The sequence below is a fragment of the Aspergillus brunneoviolaceus genome (assembly GCF_003184695.1).
Source record: "Aspergillus brunneoviolaceus CBS 621.78 unplaced genomic scaffold BO95scaffold_33, whole genome shotgun sequence".
Classification (NCBI taxonomy): domain Eukaryota; kingdom Fungi; phylum Ascomycota; class Eurotiomycetes; order Eurotiales; family Aspergillaceae; genus Aspergillus; species Aspergillus brunneoviolaceus.
The window spans coordinates 44,990-65,752 of NW_020290763.1; the positions used below are offsets into that span (position 1 = coordinate 44,990).

A 20,763-nucleotide genomic window follows, 5' to 3' on the forward strand; every position below is an offset into this window, starting at 1 on the left:
ACTAAGCGAGTTGGATTCACATAGCTGGTAGCTGAGACATCAAGGATTCACAACATAGATGGTAAAAATAAATAGATAACCTCCCTATCACGCCGATTCTTCTCTTCTCTTTCTCTCTCCTCCTCGTCTCCCATCTTTCTAATCCTATCCTTCAACCAATTTGATCTTGTCCAATCTAATTGAGGAGGTAAGATCAGATGATATTCTATCTGCTCTCTTAGAAAATCCCATCGTGTCCCGATTGGCCAAACTCAATCAAATGAAATAAGAAAGTAATCGACTCCATCAAGGCGGGTTACTCGACTTCTATCGCATTGAGAAGTTTCCACTTTTCTCGGTATATCATATCGTCCGGTATAATTTGCCAATACCAGAGACTATAGCCCAGCAAATGAAGCCCTATGCATCTCAAAATGGCCAAGGTTATCGAAGTAAGTATCATGATCGCTATGTTGATTCAGTACTAACTAAACTAGACTCACAAATGCTATGCGTACGGTAGAGTCGGTCATTCAAGGACCGATTACTCTCAGAACATAGACGGTGAAAGAATAAGACCATAGGGTCAGTTTGTAAGTATATCCTATTATCCTTCTCATTTCTGCATTATACTGATGTGCTCTTAGATTGTTGAACTATGGTTGATCTTTGGTCCGAAGACATTTTGATAATGGAACGGATTCAAAATAGAATCTGATCTACTGCCCCCGCCGGATGGGGCCTAAGCCTTCGATAGATGGGCTGTTGATTGGATTTGAATCTAAGATTCTATTATTTATTTCTCATCCAGTCGCCCAGCCCCCAGCCCCCGACGCCCCTCCCCGCCGCCGGTTCGCGGAGGAGGAAGATCTCTTCAGCATGTTGCGTGGCATGAGCCAGCAACTGGCGTCATTGCGTACCCATATGATCAATATGGATGACAGACTGAAGGCGCTCGAGGCGGCCCAGCAAGGGCACTTGAATCACGCAAATCCCATTGAGATCGAGGAGGACTTTGTTCAGATCGACATGTAAGCCATCCTCTACCCATCAGCCATGAACTTAGTACTAACATTAGTAGTAATAGTGTTAACGATGACAAATAAATTCTTTCCGCTATGTTGCTGTCCCCCTTCGGGGGTGACCTACTTCGATTTTTTTTTCGATAATGAAGAGTTATTTACCCTTATTCAAGTAGTTAGAACTTCTCGGCAAGGCTTAGAAATCCGGCCACGTGATGCAACGCGGTTATCAGGCTGCTTCAACATGATGATATTTCAGATAGTAACAACCACCAAAAGAATTAAAAATACATCCCAGCATCTTACCTCTAAGGCTTCAAATCGTTGACAGTTATAAGCCCGATGTCTTTTAGACTCTGACACAAGTCTATGCACGTATTTTTTCTTAATAAACAATCAAACTTGATGCTTTCATATTTTCTTGATAAACCACGTCACCGTCATCACCACCGCCGAGATGTTTGATATTGCAAGCCGGCGCTTCTCCACCACAAGAACCACACAGTCGTCAAGTCATCAAAATCTATTGTTTCCGTCACCAAAGCAGACCCAAGAGAGGCCAAATCCACGCCAGAGGATGTGTAAGGGCCCTTGGCGGGCTTCTCAGTGACGTATATAGATGGCCGCAGTTACTTACTATACCGGCTAGCGACCCGGGCAAAGCATCGTAGAGAGGACTGCGTTCGGGAATACCGCTTAAATCAATCAGTCAGTCAGTCATCGATCTAAAAACTCTGACTAGAGATAATAGTGATGGTAAGTGTCGAGAGGGCGGAACGGTCGAACATGTGGCGGTTACGTGGGAATGAGGGGAAGGTACAGAAGGTCACACCCGCTAATACTAGTTGATAGAATCAACCCGCGCTTTAATTTCTAGTCGGTTTCAACTCCTCAACCGGGTGCGGGGCAGCGATAAACATCCCTGATAATCGACTTGTTACACCAATGACAGACCTCGGGCTGTTATTCAAAGAGATACACTTCAATCTAACCGTTGCAACCTTGCAGATAATGGCCAGACTCTGGCAGGTGCCTGGCAGGTGACATCGCCGGGACGCAACAAGCCGGTTCCCCTGGTATGTATTTAAGCATCGGTGGCGCAAGCCTATCGCTCCCTCGAATTTCGCAAGCAACCACCATGCTTTTCACCGGGGTTTGCAGCAGCAGTTGCTTGATTCTGGCTCTCAGTTCCACAGGTGAGTGCTTCCTCTTCAAAAGCTGGTCAAGTGCTCACGAAGCAGGACTCGGCCGGTTACTGACAGTGCCCACTATTCCTGGATTTATCGAGCGCAACGGCACATTTCCCATCCGTCATGTTGAGAGTATCGTGGTGGACTCACGCTACTCGAACCACGTGGACAATAATGGCCAGACATTGATTCCTCCGACGCTCCAGGAGTTCGCGTCTACTTTCCAAGAAGATCTTCGGTCGTCGTTGGGTCTGGATGTGCCGCTCACTTTCAACAGCAGCAGAGGGCACAACACGATCTTTCTGACTCTCGCAAACCATACAGGCTTTCAGGATGTTGCTGGGCGGTGGACCTCGGAGGGATATGCGTTGGAGGTTGACAGCCATGGAATCACTATTGCGGGAGCGAGTCCTCTCGGGGTCTGGTGGGGATCGCGCTCAGTAATCCAAGCAGCTGTTCTGGGTGGCCATGGCCATGCTCTCCCGCATGGCTCTGCGGTCGACGCGCCTGGTTGGGCCAGCCGAGGAGTTATGGTGAGTGATCTTTCCACGACAAGACCTTGCAATCTTTTAAAGCTGACCCTCCAGCTTGACGTCGGTCGCCATTACTACCCACCTCACTTCCTGGCAGAGATTTGCTCGTACCTGTCCTTCTTCAAGCAGAACGTGTTCCACTTACATCTTAGCGACAACCTCTACAATAACGTTGACCTATATTCAACGCAGGCTAGCATGGATCTGTATGCATCCTTTCGCCCGTGGTCCGATGATCCAGCTCTCGCAGGTCTCAACAAGCGCGCCAATGAGTCATATACGCAAGCCCAGTTTGATCAGATTCAGCAGCAGTGTGCTCGTCGGGGTGTCACCGTCATACCTGAGATTGAGGCTCCGGGCCACGCTCTAGCAATCGTTCAATGGCGACCGGAGCTGGGTCTCAAGGATCTCAGCATGCTTAATATCATTCATCCAGACACAATACCTACCATGAAAACCATTTGGAAAACACTCCTTCCCTGGTTTCACAGCAAAACCGTTCACCTCGGAGCGGACGAATACAACTCTTCCTTGGTAGATGATTACACCGGCTTTGTGAATCAACTGAACGATTATATACAGGCGGAGTCTGGGAAAGCTGTTCGGATCTGGGGGACCTTCACACCTTCGCAAGGAGCGAATGTTAGCAAGGATGTTTCGATCCAGCACTGGGAATTCTTTGAGGACAATCCTTATTTTGACTACATTCAGAATGGATACAATGTTCTCAACTCCGACGACGCATTCTACATTGTCGGGAAGTGGTCTGGGAGTTATCCTCAGTACCTGAACAAGACCAGAGTATTCCATGGAAACCCCGCTGGAGGCGCATACGCACCTAACATTTTCGATACAAAGAACGCCACGAACAACCCACCCCGCGATAGCCCGGGTGTGCTAGGGCACATCGCCGCCCTCTGGAACGACTATGGTCCCAATGCTACCACTGTCTCGGAAGCATATTATTCATGGCGAGATGTCCTTCCTGCCCTGGGCGACAAACAGTGGGGTGGCGATCTTCTCGAAGCTGAATATAACAGCATATTTGACAAACTCCACGCAGCTGTTCCTGGGCAGAATCTCGATCGTCGAGTTTCGAGCAAAGGACGGCGGATTCTCGAGTACCGATTCACTCAGAACGACAGTAACAGCGTCAAGGACTTCTCAGGGAACAACTACCACGGCGCTGTCCACGACTGCCAGATCCGCCACTCAGCCATCACCTTCTCCGATAATTGTTACCTGCAAACGCCGCTCACCAGTAAAGGCAGAGACTACACGCTCTCCTTCTCTGTCAAGCCCACTTCTCAAGTGCCGGGGACGCTTTTCTCTGGCTTTGACTCCACGCTTCTCAACGGCAACGGGTCGATCAGCAACCTCACCCTGGTCAGCGGTGGTAACGCGTACTCGCTGAACTATAGTCTCCCGGTCGATGTCTGGACGGATGTGAGTCTGGTCGGCAAGGGGAATCGAACGTTTCTTCGGGTCTCGAGGGCGAATGGTCAGCAGGCTAGTATGGAGTTTCTGACGAGGTTGGGTGTGGATGGGGATAGTCTGGTGTGGGCGCCTATTGCGATCGAGGCGCCTTTGGCTCGGGTCGGGGAGGGATTCACCGGGTTGATGAGGAATATCTCTCTATGGGGGGCTTCGAGGTAATCACCTTCTTCGTATATCGGAAGGGTCAAGTTTTGTGAGACTTTTAGTTGAAAGTTTTGTGGGATAGATGAAGTTGAACAGGTCGAGAGACATGTGGTTGGATGGATGACCGTTCAAAGAGACGTCCGCTCCAATTAACTGATGGGTGGAAGAGGGATCATGTGTGCTTCCCAGGGTCCTCAGAAGGGTCTCGGAAAGATCGATGCCAAGCTCACACAGTTTGAGGACGGATACAATCCTTTGGGCGTGTTCATCGTGGCTGGAAGCTCTAAGTATGTAGTTTCTTTCTGACCATTTATGCCACTTTTCAACACAAAGAAGCAAGAAGCAGCCTGGTGTGAAGTCGTTGAATAGCATCAAGCACAGGGCGGGCTCTTTCCAAATCACCTGCGGCTTGCATTTTGCGCATTGTACTGTAGTATTATACAGACTCAGTCTTTACAATGCAGTATCGATTCTATCTTTGCTTTCTTGCAAGCACACCTCTTGACTCATTGAGTTTGAAATGAAACCTTTGTAAAGGATTGATCAACTTGAGGAGTTCGTACAGACCCTGACCCATGAGGTAGGCGCCCACGTGACTCTACGCTCTCTCTTTCACCGTCCTTGACTCAGCACGTAGTAGTAGTAACTAAGGCAGAGAGAATCTGCGACCGGCAGCATGAGGGAACAGGGTTGCCTTGTCAAGTGGTGCTTCGAAAATGCTCTCGTGCTGGGTATACGTGGGATTAGAACCATGTGCTAGGCTGTGATTATGTGTGTTCCAAGCTGTAACCATTTCAGTACATCATCCATCAAGTCTGGATGGCTACGTGGGAGGCGGTAGGTCCATCTCTTTTCAGAATTCCTGTTTGCCTTTCTTGTCGTTTGGGATGGTTACGTGACTTTGAGGGTCTTTTTCAGGCTTTCCTTTCGGTCGGTTGAAGGAAGATCAATGGGGCTTAAGCGTGGAATGAAGTCTATCAAGCAGTAGGACAATATTGATCATCTCTTACCAAGAGATCAGATTATTCTAATACCAGTTGGAACGAATATGGCTGGTTGAATGGGCGTGTGGTTACTTTTGGCGGTGTATATTGCGTGTGTGGAGTCTGGTGAGCAAGGTGCGGTAATCTAAGGGGCCGATTGAGTCTCGCTGCTTCGCTGTCTTGCTTTTAGTCTTGGGATTGGGTGATGAAGGGCTTACGGGTGAGAGAACTGTGATTTCTCAGGCCTTATTTTACTGAGTATAGGGTGATAACGTTGATGAAGTCAAAAGGGGTTTCGGTGGGCGCCGCCGGAGAAGCGTGGGAACTGGTTATGGGAGGAATTGGGCGATGATATCACTATTTAGTCTCTGGAGTACGTAAAGTCGTAAATAAAAAGAAAGCGAAATTGAATTCAGGGCGTATGGTCAAATAGAATGTCTATATTCTCCTCGCCGGGGATGGCCGATGGGGTCGGGGCAGAGGGAGGGAGAAAGGAATTTGGAGTGTGCTATACTCAACTTGTGACGATAGCCTATGGACCAGGTACCTCCAGTCGGCTCGCTTGACTGAGTCAGTTCAGGTTTGGTTCTGGTGCTTCCTGCAAGCGACTGGGTATATCATGAGGTCTAGCATCGGAGACATACCTGCTGGTAGTCCTCACGAGACACATGATCTAGGATATGGAACCTCTGTAACTAGACCCACATAGTGAGTTTTTGTGTCTATCATTTTGGGACGTGAAAACTCTGATTTCTGGCGCGTAAGCTAAGCCACTGCAGGTGGTTGGAGAGCAGGGAAATGTGAGGGTGAAAATTCGGAGGGTTTGGTGAGGACCTCGAGGACCTTGAGGCCGGAGAGCCACCAAGGTGCTCATGCTCTCAAGGTGCTCACCCACAACCCACCAATTTTATAAGAATCATGAGCCTCGAGCACATTCAGTGACCTTTTGGAAAGGTTCTCTCTGCTTTATTTATTTTTTTGTCTCTGTCGGTCTTATGGGGTGAGAGAGATGGAAATGAAGGGAGTAGATGATAATGATCATCCGCACCCCCTCTCCTCCCTTCCGCTCCCGTCCGCACTGGATACGAATCCACCCCGTGTGATGGCAAGGTGACTGACCTCTTAGCGTGGCTTTAGGCCTTCAGACTTGTTGGACTGGGTGGAGAAGAAGAAATCAGCCCATGAGGGTCGGGTGGTTGGTCAAAGTCAAGCCTGGCGATGTTATTCAACTTGCTGCATGGAAAAGCTACTCGCGAGACGCAGCTGTCATCACACAGCCTATGCTGGTTCGCTGCGTTGTTTACTACCCCCACGCCGCCAAACCAATGCGATGAGTGGTATCATGATCCTTGACCGGCAACTGACCGCGAAAGCCGCCGGAATTCGGGCAGAGGGGACCTCAGAAAAGGTATAAATAGGGCGTGTGTGTTGCTGTACTCTTGTGGTTCCTCTCCATCATCAAGCGTATCAGACTCTCTATCAAAGAATCCAAACCACTTTCAAACTTATCTTTTTCAAGCGCTTTTAAGCCTTCCTCTCCTCGATCAACATGTCTCCCTGCTCCTGCAACTGCTGCTCCGGCAACTGCTCTAGCTGCTCCTGCAGCTCTTGCAGCGTTGGTCTCCCCTTTCCATTTTCTTTCGGGTTGAATGCCTAACGAGAGTTTTTAGCACTAAATTCGATTATGTCGCTCTACTCCGGCAAGCATTGCATTTAATGCACTAGTCACCCGAACCGATATGTCAAGTTCACCGGTTTCGAGAAGCACACACATTGAATTGTCGACTGGTGGAAAGGCGATGTATGGACAACCACGCGGAAGGAGAGATTGTCGATGTATGATCGTGGCGGAAATGTCGTATGATAGCTTTTGAAATGAAAATTGCTATATTTCAGAACTGCCAAATCGGAAATCAATCCAGATCCACTGTGTTTGTAGATGTTGAGCTAGCCGTGGTCTGCTAGAGTATGTAACCCTTAAGAGTCATACATTCCAAATGCATGCAACGGGACCCTGCAGACCACGTTGTGTCGGGCCGCATGCCATTGACATGCCATGTCAGTTCTGTATGCAACGAACTATGAGTATACGTTCTCTTGGCATTGATGGACGAGGGTATAGGCACCACCCGCTAGTGAATAAGACCCTCCCTTGGCATCACCTCGCTAACTTTCGGGAATAACATGAGTAAGGTATCCACAATGGTCGATTGATCAGGATCATGGCAAACAAGCTAGCGCCGTATCCGATGCAGGCTACTGAACTGGTGTCGGCCCTGGCCAAAGTCTATGCTCGACTGGACACAATAGGCTCCTGGCCCGAGACCAAGTGGGTAGCCGTCGGAGAGTTTAGATTGACAGTACGACACTGAGCGCATGGTTCTCGGGAGGACTTTGGACTTTCCACCTGCCAAGGCAGTCTTGTTCCTTGCTTGTTTATTCGACTCGGTGACTCTTAGTAAATGTGCCGATGCAATTCCGAGAGCCGTATCCCTGGTTGAGAAAAAGGACCATGATCACTTGCCCTCTGCAAGTGGAAATGAAAAGATTGCACCCCTCCAAGGTAGTAATAACGAGACGTACTATGCAATAGTAATAGTTTCTGTCAGGATCCCAGTGAAGCGCCAATTGGGGACCTGTTTGGAAAGCATCGAGTCAGCCAGAGCTCCCCGAGCGTATGACGCAGTAAGAGCATTGGGTGCGATTAGAGAGGACCAGGTGGGCACCGATGGGGCCTTTCGTATCAATCGGTGGGTGTAGTTCGGTAGGCGAGATTATTATCCCACGCTCCTTGTTGGCCTGTGCCTGTTTGCTCACAAGGTACTACTACACGCAAGAGTAGTGGGTGGGGCCGTTGAGTTAGTTGGATGGCAAGAAGAAAAGTGGCGGCGGAGATTGTCCGGTGGTTGTTGTGGTGGCTGTGGTTGTTGTCAGCTCGCTGTGGTTTTTGTTCCTCAGGCCAACAATGCTGCCCTGCCGATTTTCTCCCTCAACCGCATCCTTCCTCGTTCATACCTCTTTCACAGTTGAAGAGAAACGCATCTAACAAATCCTGGAGTTTGATGAAAAGCCGAAAAAAAAACCAGTGCTAGTCATGAATTCCTTGTCATTTCTGTTAAAATCTGGATCGCGTGAGACCACAATGCAATCCATTCTTTTAGTGTGGGCAACCATTCCACAAGGTCCCCATGGAGTGCCCACCATCCTCAGCGATATCTCCATATAAAGAGAGGCTCGGACTCGGCTCAGAAAGACAGTCAGAGCAGAAAATCTCTTCCTAAACAAGCTTCCTTTGTCTAGATTTTCGCATAGACCTCCGAAGCATATTCAAAAATGTCGTTCAACCCAAACGATGTCGATCTCGATACTGCCGACCCAGTCGATGTGATCTGTTACTTGAATGCCGCTGAGAACGAGTACAACGGACACCTGGGGGCGCGGATCTCCGCCATCTTCGTCATCTTCATCGTCTCGACCGCAGTCACCTTCTTTCCCGTGATTGCCAAGCGCGTTCCTCGCCTGCACATCCCCCTATATGTCTACCTCTTCGCTCGGTACTTCGGTGCAGGAGTCATCATCGCAACGGCCTTTATCCACCTGCTCGACCCTGCTTATGGCGAGATCGGCCCGCAGACCTGCGTTGGCATGACCGGTCACTGGGCGGATTACTCATGGTGCCCCGCCATCGTCCTCAGTTCGCTCATGTGCATCTTCCTCCTCGACTTCGGCGCCGAGCGCTACGTCGAGGTCAAGTACGGCATCTGCAGAGAGGATCCCGAGCCCATCATGACCAGCGCCGCCGACAACAGCTCCGTCACGAAGGATGCTGCCACCAGCCGGCGCAAGAACGAGACCGACGCCGAATCGCTGACCTCCAGCGAGGCCTGGATCGAGAGATCCTTCAAGCAACAGATCGCCGCCTTCCTGATTCTTGAGTTCGGCGTCATCTTCCACTCAGTTATTATCGGTCTGAATCTGGGTGTCGTTGGTGATGAGTTCTCCACTCTGTACCCGGTCCTCGTCTTCCATCAGTCCTTCGAGGGTCTCGGTATCGGCGCCCGCATGTCTGCTATCCCCTTCCGCAAGGGCAGCTGGCTCCCCTGGGTGCTCTGTGCCCTGTATGGCTTGACTACGCCTATCTCTGTGGCGATCGGTCTCGGACTCAGGACCACGTACAACTCGGGTTCCTTCACAGCCAACGTGGTCTCCGGTGTGCTCGATGCCATTTCCGCCGGTATCCTGATCTACACCGGCCTGGTGGAATTGATGGCCCGAGACTTCCTGTTCGATCCCCACCGCACCCAGGACAACAAGCGCCTGACTTTCATGGTCCTCTGCATGTTGTTCGGTGCTGGTATCATGGCTTTGATCGGCAAATGGGCCTGAGTTGGTGGTCGATATAATACTTTGGTTCTTGATAATTAGGTAAAAGCGTGCTTGGGATTTTCGGTTTGGAAAAAAAGGCTAGTGCATGGGGAAAAAGGCCTCGGTTGTTTGGTTTCTGGGCTTACGGTTTTACAATTTGTCCGTGTTTGAAGCATATATCCATACGCTCTCCTCTTTCGTTTTCATGTGGTCATATCTTGGGCTCGATTAGACTGTCATCTACTTTCGTGAAAGTTTGCAGATAAGTTCTTCGTTAGTGTAACTATCCTCCCCTAATACTCTACACCTTTCTACAATGTTGATACCTCTTTCCCTCACAACAAGTACTTCATCCTATTCCTTGAATACACACCTCCACCCATCTGATTCTTGCTAGTAGTCATTGAAGTGAGCATCTGGCACACTGCACCATCTATGAACAGTGTCTTTGTTGAAGATCACAACCCTTCCAGTGTAGAAACTCGACCCCAAAAATGAAGCTTTTTGACCACCCTCAAACGCACGAATTCTCCAGAAGATGGTTTACCAAGTATCCCTGCCCATTTCACTCACTCTTGACTGTGTCAAGACACTTGTGCCCAATTCTTGGCCTTTTAACAGACCGCTCAGAGTTGCGGAAACCCCCTACCCCGTCGGCCTAGATACACATGTATAAAGAGATCACCACCTTGAAATCGATATGACACCGTGTTCCGGTAAAAGGCCTTAAGCAACCAATCTTCCGGATACATGGTATAGTAGAGGTAAAGCACTCGAGACCGCTCACGCAATCTGCATCGCATCCCCATTCAGTCGCTCGAACCGCAGACCCTTACTGATCAACCCACTCGACTTAAGCCACGCATTCAGCTCGCTCGGATGAACAAAATGGAAGATCAGCATCACGGCAAACATCAGCAGCGCGTCGAACACGTAGAGGTACACTTCATGGCTGAGCAGATAGCCCCCGAAGCCCTCGATATATTCCACCAACCGGTAGATCGATCGCACCAGGATCAGAACGCTGGCTGCATAGAGCGTCCAGACCAGCTTCTTCCAATTGACTCCCGAGCTCAGCGAGTATGTGGTCGGTTGCTTCATCATCCGCAGGTGAAAGAAGCCGGTCGTGACGATGAAGAACCCGAAGAACACGATCTGCACCACGAGGCCCACGACGATGATGTTCGACCCCGTCTTGAAGCTGGACTGCGTTTTTCCAGCCATCATACCAGCGCCTGTACGCAAGAAGAGCAGAGGTCTGTCGTCAGCAAGGGCAAATTCATCCGAGGAAGGCCAAATTTGACCCGAGGCTAAGTGTGCTCTTACCCCCGGACTGAAGCAAGAACGATAGCACGTCGCCCAGCACAAAGATCTTGGTCATCCATTTGGGTCGGATCAGGCTGTACCGCTCTGCGTGAAGGACCACAACCAGTCGACCGAGTTCCATGTAAATCGATGCAGCGAACAGCGCCGGCGCGACCAGCGGCATGAGAGAGTTGACTAGGAATGGACCCATCGTCCAATTGGGCGATTGCTCCGCTGAGACGGCGCGCGCGCAGTACCCGATGAATTCAACTGCGAACGCGGTCAGTTGTCGTTTTCGTACGTAGAGGGCGCGTTTGTGAGAGAGAAGCGGCGACATACAGTATCCGCCCACGAGGAAGGGGATGAAGAACCATGTTCTGGTGCGAAATAATTGATACGTGTGCCAGATCGAGGTGAGAAGGAAGCAGATGATGAAAATGACTGCTGCAGCCAGAGAGGGGTTGTAGTAGTAGTAACGAAATGCTGAGCGAGCTGCGAGCTCTACCATCTTGCTTGCTTTTTCCAAGGATCGGTCCCTGCTTGTTGTCTGCACCGATGATCAGCACTTGAGATACTCACCGAGACATGGAGGCAATGAACGGCCTTTTTATTGCATTGGCTAGTCTCCATACTGGAGGCGCCAGCTCTCCACATCTCAAAGAAAAAGCTGTGAGCCAAGATATTAACTCATTGAAAACGATGGAGGCGTTGCGAAAGGGGGCATATTAGTGGATACACAGGCATTAGAGGTGGTACGTACGATTCCCTCTCAGGCCCCAATATTGCCGAACCAGAATAGAACAATAAGCGAGATGGCTCAGCCAATCAATGACTGCTCTATTCTAAACTCGAGATCTATACCCGAAATGGTATAGTTTACGGCGACCTCCCTTTTGCCTCAGATCTCAGGCCATCATCGACTTTCGACTTCTCCGCATTCTTCTTCCTCGCATTCTTCCGGTTCCACATTGGAGATGCCACTGCGGCGCTCACACCCTAAATCGCATCACGGGTGTCTCGACTGTAAGAAGCGCCGAATCAAATGTGACGAATTGCGTCCTATTTGCAGCCCCTGTCGCAAGAGAAACATCTATTGTTCCTTCTATGGCGATGGCACTCCTCAAGGTCTCTCTCAGCCTCCTTCGACTCACACTGTCCCCTCGATTGACAGCAGCACACAACTTCCTATGCTCGACTTCGAACTTCTCAACCACTGGCATGTAGCAATATGGAAGACTCTGGTCTCCGAAGAATCGACCAGGGAGGTGCTGCGGACATTTGTGCCGCAAGAGGCCTTGCGCCACCCCTTCTTGATGCACATCCTCTTGGCATTGTCGGCGCTGCACCTTACGCGCTACGGCCCCATCGAACGGCGCCAGGTGTATATCGAAGCGGCGATGACCCACAACAACGCCGCCCTCTCGTTATATTCTCCCCTCCTCAGTCAGGTGACGCCCGATAATTGTCACGCTCTTTTCGCATTCGCCTGCTTGGTCATTATGTTCGCCTGCGCGGCTCACGGGCCCAACGCCCAGCCCAAAGCCCAGTCCGTGTCGGACGTCATCGAAGTCCTCAAGCTTATCCGCGGGGCGGCGTTCATGGTGAAGCAGGCTCGCCCATGGATTGCAAGCGGAGGCATGCGCGGTCTGTTGACGGTGGAGAGGATGCAGGAGAAAACATCCATCGAACATCATGCGACAGCTCTCCACCGACTTCTGCATGAAGTGCATGAAGAACAGCAGCGGCAGCAGCGGCATGACTTCGACTCGAACCATCAGCGACCAACAACGCCTGCTGTTGTGCATGCCACGGAGAGTCTCTTGGGCGTACTCCAGATGTGCGCCGACAAGGAGAATGCATCCGTTCTACTGCGTTGGGCTGCCGTGGTGCAGTCGGAGTTCCTAGATGCTCTGATGCAGGATGAGCCCATGGCCCTTGTTTTGCTCGGCTACTATGGTGCCGCCATTGGCCGCATCATCGATACTTGGTGGATGGATGGTTGGGGTCAGTATCTGGTCAATCTCGCTTCGGATCGTCTGGCGAGGGGTGACTGCTCCCTGTTCTTATGGGCCCGGAACGCAGTCAATCGCATTGCGGGCATTGAGCATTGCGTCGACTCAGAGTAAGTACTACTCATAGTAACAATACTAATAGTGATAATAAAAAAGCCCCGGGTGTGTTCAGGGTTGATGTACTCGCGATAGAACGTGAGGCTAACTGGGCGAGACACTGACAATATTGCTGTGGCGGGTGATGAACAGTCTGGTTTTCGAGGCCTCAAGGCCGCCAAAAATAATCTAAAATGAAAACAAGAAAACGGGGTCGAACCAGCTATTAAATTAGAAAGAACTCAAAAATTAGATTGCCACTTCTGAATGGAACAATATGTCATCGAAACGTAGAGAACAAATAGTACGATTTGCTAATCATGCTCTCTAATACGACTGATGTTAGTGCTATATAAATGGCTTATACTAATCTCCTATTTGGCCGGTTTTAAGAAAAGGTTTTCAAGGTTGAGGACAATCCGAAGAAGGTGAGGAAGAATAAACGCGGCAAAGTAGCTGAGCAAAAGGCTCAGCCTCTTGGAAGCAAGGTTCTCATTGTTGAATACAATGTGGGAGCAAATTCGGAGAAAAGGCTTGCCCAGCTCATAGACGACATTATCAGTGGTCGAAAGAAACACATCGCAGCCACAAAACCTCAACCCTGGGCCCTTATAAACATACACAGGAGCAGTCTGCTAAAGCAACCCATCCGTTCTTTTTGAAGAAATCTTCTCAAAAGACTCCAACACTCAGACAGACTCTTATGAGGCAACCCCCGCGGCCTCCCAACAAAAGGACACCAAGCAAGTCGACTCGACATTGACCTGCTAAAGCAACCCATTCGTTCTTCGTGAATATATCTTCTCAGAAGACGGATTACTCCAACTCTCAGACAGACTCTCATGAGGCAACCCTCGCGACCTCCCAGCAAAAGGACACCAAGCAAGTCGACTCGACGCCGAGATTCCCTCTCAAATCTAGCCCTTGAGCTTCGCCAATCGATGGATACATTATGTGCTCCTCGAGGAAATACCGAGATTAAGCCAAAGGACCAAGTATCTTATCAATAGGAATTGAATGTCATGTTGACAACTCGGTACCAAGAGTAATAATAATAACAAAGCTCCAGATACATCAATAGATCATGCGAAATCCCACCCCCAAGGAGTAAGCGCGCTCTGAGATTGTTAGTAAGTCAATATTCGTCGTGTAATACAGCGCGACTGTTCTCAGAGTCAAGAATGTGATCTGTGCTCTCGTAACTTAACGAGGTGGTTTGGTGTGCACAGTCGCCAGATGGAGGGTAAGAATTCGGTTGCGCGTTATCGGAAAGAGTTTGAGAATCTCCTCCTTCTCACTCTCTTCCAGGTACATCCAGGCTTGGGGAAGGCGAAGCAGTTTCTAGTTTATAGAGCGCAATCATTAGTCTCCCTATCCACCAATCAAACTACCAAATAACCTCCGAAAGGAACAACTTATTGTGTATTGTGACACCTTTGTTGGAGCTCAATACATTCCAGGAAGACAAAAGATAAAATGATCTTAGAAAGTCGGATCGCCAATTGGCTTCCTGCTTAAAACAATCAAAATCCTCAAGCGATTACTTCGACTTAGATGATTCATCAACAGTGGTACTATCTCTGATGTTGAACGGCGCCGGCAAATAGAAATTGGTGGTCCAGACCCCAAATATACTTATAGCAAAAGAACAGACACAATGTCGGATAAAGCCCGAAACAATTATCTCTCTATACTGTTCAGATAGGTTCGAAAAGAACAGCTACAAGCTCCATCAGCAGGCAAGAACATAGCAGAGTTCAGATAGACAACAAAATAGAACGCAAAAGAAGACGAGCAAGATCAAACAATAGTTAAACAAAATAAGGCAAAAGAAAAATGTACAGATGGGAGAGGACATGGACATAAGCAGTATCGCATAGAGAACATGGAGGTGAGTGTTTATGGGCTAGAATAAATCCTGCTTAGAACAAGAAAGAGGGCCAAGCAGTTCGTTTATCTCGAGTTCAACGCAGAGGTGACCGTGACTAGCTCTGTGAAAGCGGCCACCATAACTACCAGCATAGTATTGTTATAAATCAGATTGATGGATCAAATAGTTTTTTAATAGCGCAGTTTAAAATAACAAGAACGTTGCATGCGTAGTGTTTTGTGAATGTGGCCACGGGCCCTCATTTTAGCGCTGACTTGTAGGCTAGATAGGCTGCGCCAGGCGATTGTACAAACTTGTGACGAGGTGCGAAAGCATAGGATTTATTATGGGGTGTTTCCTACCGAAATAAGAGGTATGATAGCGTAAGGACTTTGAGTGTGGTTCAAGGAATGGCCGCCTGACAATAACGTTTCCTGTTTGGAGAGTAGGTACCGTGACGTACCTAGTACTGGCTTATGTTCATCGAATTTGTGCTCGCGAATATGGTGGCCGAGGCTACTGATGTGTATATTACAGAAGACCATTGCGGCCACTCGGCAAATACAATTTTCTCATTAAGTATTCTCACTTATCTGATGAATCACATAGACTATCGGAGAGCACAAGGCTTGCTACTGAGCTCGAGATCAAGATGCCGCAGTTGATCATTTGCTGCGAAGAGGTGCACCGCTCGAAGTGGTACACAACTTCTTACTCATTTGATACCGAGATCGCGCACAAGCTAAGAGACATCACTTCTTCCAGCTCTTCGATTTCGAGGCGGCGTTAAATAAAACACTGGCATTTCGCAATATAAAGACTGAGTTTATTTAAGTACTATTTTAACAGCCTTTACCTGCTTGTTTTGCAAGACGCGTCAGTAAAGTCTATGCAGAAGCTTTCTATAAAAGAAGTTATACCTTATAACCGTACTATTCTTAGTTTTCTTCTTTATAGAGGCCTCTTTTTTATTCTCAACCTTCTCTTCATCCCGATCACGGCCGCGATCTTTGCCACCTTTACCATTCGCCTTTCTGTCTTCAATGGTCTCGAACATCTTAGCGACGGTATTCGATAGTGTGGTGTATTGACACCCGATTTCGACAGGTGTCCGGCTGAGAAAGAACCAGTCGAGGTGTAATCGTATTGAATGATGTATAGTTCAATCAAAAATGGCATACGCCAGCGCGACATGTAGCAGACGTCCGAGATCTTTGCCATCTTCACTGTTCGACTTTCCGTCTTCAGTGGTATCGAACTTCTAACTTCTTAGCGAAAGTATTCAGTAGTGTGGTGCACCGACGCCCGAATTCAACAGGTGTCCGGCGGTGTCCGGCTGAAAAAGAACCAGTTGAAGCAGAAGAGATAAGACTCGCGAATCTTGTTGTATGTTTTCTTATAACGATTTTCGCTATCGATTCTATACTTGTCCAGCATGAGCAACAAGAATTGATCCTCTTTTGTATAGACTTTCTTATTGGTAGTCAATGTTGTGTAGTTGAACTTGAGCTGTTGAAGGGGCACGCGGTACATCTTCAACTTGTTGTGCAATATCTTGCGCTGATGGTTCATCTTGCGAAGCCTTTCCTCGCCTTGATCGAATGTTTGACCGCGAAGAGGAGAGAAATGGAGTGAAAGGAGGAATGAAAGGATAGACGAGCGATATATGTTGTTGTCTTGGGTGGTCGTTCAAGAGGTCATGAAACATATGAAGAGCTACTTTTGTACCCGAAGGGATGTCAGATTTGTTGTCATAGAGGAAGATCGCAATCGGTCCACACCCACCATTGAGGAACACCCGGTAACAGAGACAGCATGTAACGATCACAGGTAGATGCGGTGGCAGGCAATATAACGACGAGGCTGACAGAGCAGCAGAGCAAAAGAGTATCAGGCGAGCATGGAGAAACCAGGGCACAGAGCTGGACGGAGTCACTTGGAATCTAAGTAAACATCAGTATATCTGCTAGATCAAGCGGAATTTATCCGACTAGAACTTACCGTTGAGCGAAGATTGACAATTAGCATTGGAAGTGCGCGAGAATATAAGATGGATCGGATATAACGAATTTGGGTAACTCCTGGAACTGTAAATCTTATACTCAATCACTAGGGTAAAGGATAATAGCGTGGGTTCAACGGTACTTTGATGCACCCGACACGAGAATCGGAGGCGGAGAAGAGATTGGAGATATTGGGGATAATGGGAAAAGAGGACAATATAATAGAAGGATGATGGCATAGAGAGCTTAGGGGCGTAGAGAGCAGTTATAGGAAATGTTGACCAAAGTCTGCTCACCAAATAGAGATCAGAAACCTTTGGGTAAATGGTACTTCAACACACAACACGAGAAGCGGAAAATATGGAGGAGAGGGCGTCGGGAACATGAAAAGGTATGTTGGGAATAAGAGGCAATAGGATGGGATAAACCTCGGTGCATGAAGGGTTAGATAAAGGAATTGCGGTGGTTGGAGACAAGTTGGGAGGAGATTATATGTCAAGGAGTTCAGAGTGTGAGAGGGAGGAGGGGTACAGAAGCGAATAAGAGATATCGATATGTTTATCCCGTAGTCTTTTCTCATGCATCAAATAGCGAAGGATGACTTTGTCTGTGGAGTGTACAAGAGGCATGGAGAAAAGATGGGAGTTCAACTGGGCGATCAGAGCGCATAAGTTTGTGGGAGGGCAACCGAGGATGTGTTGCGGTGGATTGCTTGCATGTGTCGAGTAGCGAGCGATCGCTCTGCATCTCTTCTTCTTTTTCGTCGTCTTTTTTTTCTTCTTCTTCTTCACTTTTTTTCTTCTCCTTCACTTTTTTTTTTCTGGTTCATCTTTTTCTGGTTCAGTTCTTTCCTTCTCTTTTCTTTTCTTCTTTTCTTCATCCCCATTTTCGTCTTCAATTTCGTCTTCATACTCGTCCACACGCGCGGATGCAGACACAATCTCTCTTTTTCGTTCGGTTGTATTCCTTCTCCTATTCTCTTCTTCGAGGGGAGTCACCCTGTGTTGTTCTGGTGTTAGCCATGACAAAGTAAGGGATTCTGCCTTCTACTTACCGAATCAAAGCACTGGGTTGTTCGAATCAAAAAACAATGATGGTCAAGCTTCAAACGAGCACTTGCGATTGCTCGCAAGGTATAAATAGTTTCAAGGTTTTGGTAACCTATCCGCCGGTTGGATTCGATATCAAGCGGTGCTTGTTCAGAGTAGCAGCCATATCCGAATGACGCAGTACATGGCAAGCACCTGCAGACCGCTTCAGAATGCCTCCATCGGTCCTTGCATAGCACCTCTTCTTAAGAATCACAACAAGAAATCCTTCAAAGTATCAATGACTGCAGGAGAAGACTCATTGTTTGAGGGAAAAGAATTCAGGATGGGCCGATTGAAGGAAATCCCAGTCCTTGTGGTCTAGCGGATATCGCCCCAGTGCACAGCTCCTGTCCATTTTTACGGAGCCCATTCTGTGCCGGGGGGGGGGGGAAGTAGTAGTGAGACTTGAACGGTGGCCGCAGCTGGCGCGGGTGGATGCATCGGGATTTAGAGAGTTATGGTGCCTCGAGAAACAAAGCGCATTATTGTGTGAGATGCTCATATTCTTGGAGGCAAAGTGGTGACTCTGGGGGTTCGAAGGAATGTTCGGGCTGGATGAATGCTTAGACAGGAGGAAACGACGAAAGAGCACCCTAATTCTGTATGGAGAAGTTGTTAGATATTGAAAGATTGTCACGGACGCCGGTATCTTCTCACAATTGTTTAGTATCCCATTGTAAAATTCTCATCGTGGATTTCTCTCATTCAATATAATTGTGATGGTCTTCTGACGAGGATGAATTGCCTCTAGCTCTGAGCGATAGAACGAGTGCGGAAAGTTCGACTCCTGGCTGAGGCTATGATGTGGAGACTGAGAAAACCCTATAGCAAATCGAGATGTTAGCTGAATATCAGTACCGTCCGACACTGGAAGCTCCCATAGCCGATAACTGACCAACAGCAATTTTTAACGGCCGACAATGCCAAGCATCATATTTCCAACAGGGGGCTATTTCTAGAAGCGAGAGTCGGAGCCGGAGGCCATTCATCGTTGCGATGTTCTCAACATGAACTACCTTGATTGTACAAGCACTGAATCACACAGGGGATATCGAGTCGCGGATTCTCGTCGCTCGGCAGACACTGATTTGGAACTCAACGAGACGATATGAGCTGCGTATTCTTCGGCGGGTCATAGAGTCCTAATTCATGACGATACTATTAGCTCAATGACCGTGGATCGCGGGATATTGGACTCTTCTCACGCATCAAACCCCCACAACAAGACTTGTGAACAGTTCCGTTCAGTGTTGACTAGAGGGTATGTTAGCATAACTCAGGATGCCTTTCAAATCGATCAAACTCCCACTTACTGTGCTTTTTTTTTCTCGCCTGACCGTCGAACGTCCGGTATCTGACTCACCATTCAACCAAGAACCGTCGAGTCATGAATTTTAAACAGCCAGCTCCACAAGATCTGACATTCAAACACAAAATGAAGCCGTGTTTCCCCAGAAACCTCTGGGTGCACTGCACAAGGAGCCAACTGCCACTTCAAATTAATTCTTCACCCCGGGCTCTTGCGGTCATTCTGTCGGCCACAAAGAGACTCCAGCTCATGTCAGCCCACAGGGCACATTCTCACTGTGGGACTCGTATCTCAATTGGCCTTACGCAGGCTCTTCCAGCTTTTTTATGGCCTCAGCACTGTTGTCGATCCCTTTTTGCCTCATATAGGCAACTAATTGTTCCGTCATGGGTGGTTCCCTGCCGGTTGGTGGATAACCACTTCGCCAAGCATACGCTTGATATGTCACTTCGTCCTCGACACAAATTTTCTGCCATTTGCACTTATGGCACAAAAGCCGATAAAGACCAGTTTTCACTTCAGAAATGGTCCAACCTCTCGACTTGATCCTTTGACAGTTGTCACAGGGGAATTCCAGTCCGGCAACCTGTCTTTGAAGCAAAGGTAGCCATTCAGGTCCATCTTTGCCCCTATTTTTGCACTTCTGGCAGAGCCATTGCCAGAATTTGAAGCTCCATGCCACGCTCTTGTCGTTCCCGCAATGCCAACAATCAGTCCGTGGAGTTGCTCTTCTTCTACTCTTTCTAATCTCTTCATCATTGGGGCCTTCTTTTTTCCAGCAATTATGACATAGCCAACCATCTTCACGCTTATGCCAATCACGCGTCTTGCCCCCACAAGACAGGCATTCCTTATCTGCATCGAGGACTCTATCTGGCCGTCTTGCAGCACGCCTCACACGCGCAAAGCATTTTTCACACCACCACTCGCCGCCTGTTGAACCGGCTCGGCTGCATACAGGATTTGGACACATTTTCCGCAGCACCGCCTTTCTGAATGCCCCGACCGCATCAGCTTTTTAAACATGTTGGCTGGTATAACTGAAGTTATCAAGAACACAGTATAAATTAATAATTTTACCGGCAGAAAGAATTGCTAAATACCACAGTCAGCAAAAGATGAACCCCCGGCCGGGCCGTATGGATCCAAGCACATATACAGATGTACAGAGATTTGATGTCCGTGCTCCCTTTCTGGATAGCCGTACGCCTCTAGCTCTTTGGAGTAAATAGTGGAGACACATCACTTTTCTAGTGCAAGTATTTATGTATTTGAAGGTGTATATAAGATCCAGTGCATCTTAAATAAAATAAGAAGCAATATCCCTACATTAGGGACTATTAGTGATGTTTTGTGGCCGAAGG

The 20,763-nt window shown here is 48.4% G+C and overlaps 6 protein-coding genes across 6 annotated transcripts; 4 read left to right on the forward strand and 2 right to left on the reverse strand.

Annotated features, from left to right (window-relative positions):
* Positions 1-2,139: 2,139 nt before the first annotated feature.
* BO95DRAFT_514346 (beta-N-acetylhexosaminidase) lies at positions 2,140-4,682 on the forward strand (the record flags this gene model as incomplete). The annotated part of the gene is made up of 3 exons (XM_025591670.1): positions 2,140-2,197; positions 2,243-2,724; positions 2,779-4,682. 3 exons carry the CDS (start codon positions 2,140-2,142, stop codon positions 4,378-4,380), a joined length of 2,142 nt encoding a protein of 713 aa, XP_025442325.1. The 3' UTR covers positions 4,381-4,682.
* A 2,777-nt stretch (positions 4,683-7,459) lies between these two features.
* BO95DRAFT_442694 (uncharacterized protein) lies at positions 7,460-8,203 on the forward strand. Its single transcript, XM_025586489.1, has one exon. The coding sequence runs from the start codon at positions 7,725-7,727 to the stop codon at positions 8,106-8,108; it is 384 nt and encodes a 127-aa protein (XP_025442326.1). The 5' UTR covers positions 7,460-7,724; the 3' UTR covers positions 8,109-8,203.
* A 478-nt stretch (positions 8,204-8,681) lies between these two features.
* Positions 8,682-9,734, forward strand: BO95DRAFT_413400 (ZIP zinc/iron transport family; the record flags this gene model as incomplete). The annotated part of the gene is made up of 1 exon (XM_025584280.1): positions 8,682-9,734. The coding sequence occupies one exon, from the start codon at positions 8,682-8,684 to the stop codon at positions 9,732-9,734; it is 1,053 nt and encodes a 350-aa protein (XP_025442327.1).
* A 677-nt stretch (positions 9,735-10,411) lies between these two features.
* On the reverse strand, positions 10,412-11,526 carry BO95DRAFT_514348 (RTA1 domain-containing protein; the record flags this gene model as incomplete). Its single annotated transcript, XM_025591671.1, has 3 exons — positions 10,412-10,948; positions 11,040-11,288; positions 11,358-11,526. The coding sequence occupies 3 exons, from the start codon at positions 11,524-11,526 to the stop codon at positions 10,497-10,499; spliced, it is 870 nt and encodes a 289-aa protein (XP_025442328.1). The 3' UTR covers positions 10,412-10,496.
* A 459-nt stretch (positions 11,527-11,985) lies between these two features.
* BO95DRAFT_442696 (Zn(II)2Cys6 transcription factor) lies at positions 11,986-13,284 on the forward strand. Its single transcript, XM_025586490.1, has one exon. It carries the CDS (start codon positions 11,993-11,995, stop codon positions 13,142-13,144), a length of 1,152 nt encoding a protein of 383 aa, XP_025442329.1. The 5' UTR covers positions 11,986-11,992; the 3' UTR covers positions 13,145-13,284.
* Positions 13,285-19,700: 6,416 nt separating this feature from the next.
* Positions 19,701-20,372, reverse strand: BO95DRAFT_431782 (uncharacterized protein; the record flags this gene model as incomplete). Its single annotated transcript, XM_025585025.1, has 1 exon — positions 19,701-20,372. One exon carries the CDS (start codon positions 20,370-20,372, stop codon positions 19,701-19,703), a length of 672 nt encoding a protein of 223 aa, XP_025442330.1.
* Between the last annotated feature and the right edge of the window lie 391 nt (positions 20,373-20,763).

Bases quoted from the DNA above. Each gene is read 5' to 3' on its own strand.
- BO95DRAFT_442696 (XM_025586490.1), top strand. From the start codon at position 11,993: ATGCCACTGCGGCGCTCACACCCTAAATCGCATCACGGGTGTCTCGAC.
- BO95DRAFT_442694 (XM_025586489.1), top strand. From the start codon at position 7,725: ATGGTTCTCGGGAGGACTTTGGACTTTCCACCTGCCAAGGCAGTCTTG.